The 4215-nt window shown below is 37.7% G+C and overlaps 1 protein-coding gene across 1 annotated transcript in view; it reads right to left on the bottom strand.

The window, feature by feature from the left end:
- Window positions 1-4215, bottom strand: part of LOC137977251 (probable DNA double-strand break repair Rad50 ATPase) — a 5213-nt gene extending 998 nt beyond the window's left edge. Inside the window, exons 1-8 of the mRNA XM_068824502.1 lie at window positions 4042-4215; window positions 3888-3947; window positions 3691-3795; window positions 3530-3604; window positions 3229-3306; window positions 2502-2588; window positions 1246-1311; window positions 610-897 (exon numbers count right to left, since the gene is read on the bottom strand). Coding sequence (XP_068680603.1) covers window positions 610-897; window positions 1246-1311; window positions 2502-2588; window positions 3229-3306; window positions 3530-3604; window positions 3691-3795; window positions 3888-3947; window positions 4042-4215 — 933 coding nt within the window. The remainder of the gene's footprint in view (window positions 1-609; window positions 898-1245; window positions 1312-2501; window positions 2589-3228; window positions 3307-3529; window positions 3605-3690; window positions 3796-3887; window positions 3948-4041) is intronic.

Below are 4215 nucleotides of genomic sequence, written 5' to 3'. Positions count from 1 at the left end.
AAAAATAAAAACAAACAAAATTATCACTTAGCAGACCAACGCAATAACATTTCTACGGTGAACTCGCTGAATTAAAATGATATTTCCACCATAATACTTACAGTCTCAATAATGCTGCATGGAGGCCGCCATCTTGGATCATGTGGACGTCCGAGGGGGCCTGGACACGAAGTACTCCAAACCTCCTAAACTAGGTAAACCCTTACTAAATAACTATTGTTCTTTTTGAAATATTTGAATTTTTCCAATCCTGTTGTAGAATAAAAGGGTTTTGCACTATTTTCTTGACATAAATAGTAAAATTCAATTTCATGTTATTTACACCACAGGGTACCCACCACAGCGATTTTCTGAGATATTTGATTGCTTAATACAATGAGAACGAGAGGGGCTTGGACTGGGCACCCATCCTGGAATTGATTAACTAGTTCTAAGCTACATGTGTACAAATTTTGGCACTTTTGTCCAGTTTGTCACGATCATTCCGCTAAACCACTAGACTATGAAGCCGGAAGCCAGCCATTCCCTACATGCCCGACAGCAAGACCGGCAAACGATTCTGTGTTAGAAGTTATTTTAAGGAGAAAAAAGGGGTCATTTTAGAGATACCTTCTCTTTCATGTGCATCATTTTCCAATGCTCCTTATGTTTCTTTGTAATGTTCTTTAAATCTTGGACGATGTACCGGCCGGGTTCTTCCCAAGTAACTGGCACATTTCTCTCAAAAACCAAGATCTTTTCCACCTCTTCTTCTGCTTTCTTTATCTCATAGCAGCCATCTGCTTTCCTTTCCAGAAACTTTACTGTTAATACTTCAGTGGTCTCCTTTAAGACATGGGCGAAGTACTTCAAATTGGACCCATAACAAACAGCTATCCATTCTTCATCCGAATTGACCTATTCAAAGAGGAATTGAATTGGCATGATTAAAGATATTATCTTCTCTTTAGTCATACAATCAAGACCTGATTGCAAAGTTTATAGCCTGTGTTCAACTGAAGGGTTAGACCTGATGCCACGGTGGCCATGTTCTAAGAACAATTCACTTCAGAACGTTGAAGTACCTCATGATTTCAAATTTTTACGACCATTTTCAGTAGTTTTGTTTAAAAAGAAGGCCCTCTTACCATGTGGTTGGACACAAGCAGTACGATTAACGTAAGAAAAAACTATACCAGATCGTTATGAAGCGTTGCTTCTGTGTGTTGCATAACTTATTCAGGATAAAAAAAGGCAAGATTTTACCTTGGCTCCTGCTTGCTGCTTTGTCGAAGTGTCCCCAGAACTGTCTGCAGAGATTTTCCGAGTTTGCTGAATTTAGAAAATACATTCATGAACTTAAAAAAAAAGCCAAGCCTGGTGTACTAAAAAATCTCTCTTTTTGGTGAATTATTAATGCGCTAACCTTAGAAATGTGCGTTTTATGGTGTAAAACGGCATCCTTAAATAAGGAATATTGATATTAAAATATTATAATTTATCATCTAGAAGTCGACCAGGAGGCAAGTCAAATAGCAAAATATAAGAAACATTACCAGATGCTTGTAAGTTCTTTTTTTTCTTGTTTCCCCTTGCCTCGGGCTTTCTTCTAAAAATGGTGCGTACCTTCCGGGTTTATTTTCTGCCGGAAACTACAATTAACAAAATTTAATGTCTTTTAAAAGCTCTCCTTGCAAAATGACAATCTTTACAATCTTTTGTTAATGGTATCCCTGTTAAAACTCATCTCACAAATTTCTTCAGCATCAGCACCGCTGTGGTCGTCTTTGACCTTTGATTGAAAATGAACGATTTTTCACGGCAGAAGGGTAAACTTGCACCTCACTAAAATTAATCTCTTAATGATTGCTACTTAAATTGGTGGGTTTTCCAGTAATGTATATCCCAAACAACACTAATTATGACCACTAGTTAATGCTGAAGACCCGACTTACCATCAGCGAGGATTTGTCCTTTTTTCTCTTTGTTGGCTGCCGTTAGGTTGCTCTCCTCGTCAGGTTCTGGTAACTGTCGCAAACAAAATCTGATAAATACAGGTTAATTTACCTGCTTAAATCCACGATATGGCCTCCATATCACTACAGTATAGATGTAAATAGCTGTAGGCACAAACATCCCTACATTTGAAAGTACAAGGAAAGGTTACGTTTATACAAACGTTGCCCGTGTAGCACTTATATTTTAAACAGAGTTAACTGAATAGAGTGTAATGTGAACCATGTGAGCGTTAGCCCTACAGATGGAAATGGGCCCACACAAGGACAGAGAAAAACTCTGACCAGGGTGGGAATTAGATCTCCGCCGCTCTACTGACTGAGCTGCAGGGTCAGACGGGAGCAGGCCGTGGGAAGTGAAGATGTTAAAGTCACGGCAATGAACAGTTACAAGTACAAGGAAAGGTTATGTTTATACAAACGTTGGCCATGTAGCACTTATATTTTAAACAGAGTTAACTGAATAGAGTGTAATGTGAAGTGCTAGATTTCAATCCCTACATTTACCTGATAGTTGTCCTCTACATCATTTATATTTGCAGCACGATCGGTAAAGGTCGTTTGCTCCATCAGCAGACTAACGCCCTCCTTCACCTATTAAATGTACAGAAGAACACGAAAAAAAAAACGTCAAACTCTTTCCTAAACAGGAAGACCACTTTAAACAGGCAAAGGCATTATTTGAGCTTTTCGCATTATCTAACAAAAATAAGAGAAATTGAGAGTAGGGAACTCCTGATTACCTCAGAACTCCTAGACATTGTTGTCGACTTTCCGATGATGTTCATTTTTACAGAAGCCCGTCTTGAATTAGTAGGCGTGCCATCCTAGTATTTTTTAAAACAAATTTTGTCAGTTTTGCATTTTTAATTTGATAAAAAACAACTTTTAATGAATTCCACTTTTCTGTAATTGCGAATTAGAATATATCATCACTTGCCATATCTTTGATATTCTTGCCATAGTCGTCGTTTGGCTTGCGGAAGCTGGTGGAATCTGCGTCCTAGTTGTGGAGAAATCTAATCAGTGACATTTATTTAGTGGCAAGGAGATTGGTTACATGCATATCCAGGATGCGAAAAAACGTGAAAGAGAAACGTTATTGGCTCATGATGACAAGGTACCACGTGATCAATAGTGTAATGAGCGGAGCTTGATGGATAGATTTGAAGGTAAGACCTATGCAATACCGGTGCATTACTCGGAAAGATTGGGAAAGCAAGAGTGACCATACCTCTGAGTCTGCCTTAATGTATTGCTCAACACGAGTTCTCTTCAAAATCTCTATCTCCGATCTGAGCCTCTCTGTTTCCTAACGGTGATAATTAAAATAAATATTGCATGTGAACATATTGGCCAGATAAAAATGTCTTCGCTTGTCTTGTCTCACTTCGCGATACTTGAATTGAGCTCAAAGTAAATGAAAAGCATGAATTCGTAGTTCTCGAAGATAGATAAATTAACAATTAAAATTTAGTGAAGTTTTTAAAGACATTATTACATGCAATAACAACTTTACCTATACGATGAATTACCTCGTTCAAAGACATCTGTTGTTGCTCATTATTTCTCGCACACTTAGTTTTGAGTAACTGGTTTTCGGCCAAGGTCTGAGACATCAAACGTCAAAACATTTGATCATTAATTTAAAATAAAATTGAAAAAGGGTACGACACCTACACAATAATAGGATTACCTGTTTCAGCTCATCACGTAGCTTTGATGTTGTCTTTTTCTCATCTTTCAATTCTTTTTTTAGTCCCTCGATATTCTTATGTAACTTGGATTCGGACGTTTTAACCTGTCAAAGTAAAAAATTCAAAATATGGAACGGAGATAGTTAAGTTAAAAAAGCGAGCTAATTTTCCTCAATATTCTTATTATCTAACTTACCAAGTTGTGATTGGTTCTTTCGGACTTAAGCTGACTTTGGAGATCCTGAATTTGGACAACCTACAACAATTTATTAGATGAGCCACAATGGTAGCTTTGATAACTTTCCTACAAGTTCATGTTGCAGGTTTTCCCACGTCTCCTTATTCATTACTGAGGAGCCAGCAGAACCAACAGATTCTTGAAAACCAGGTGAACATGGCTTGGCGACCAAAACATTTTGAACTTTTCCTTTGATGTTTAGCTGCGTTAATTTTACATCTCCCTTTTCTAAGGTCTCCAGATTGTGCAATATTTTTGTTCCTCTGTCGACTTTGCTCTTAGTCAT

This window comes from Montipora foliosa, chromosome 11 (assembly GCF_036669935.1).
Source record: "Montipora foliosa isolate CH-2021 chromosome 11, ASM3666993v2, whole genome shotgun sequence".
In the NCBI taxonomy this organism is placed as follows: Eukaryota; Metazoa; Cnidaria; class Anthozoa; order Scleractinia; family Acroporidae; genus Montipora; species Montipora foliosa.
This window is presented reverse-complemented; position numbering and strand designations above follow the sequence as displayed.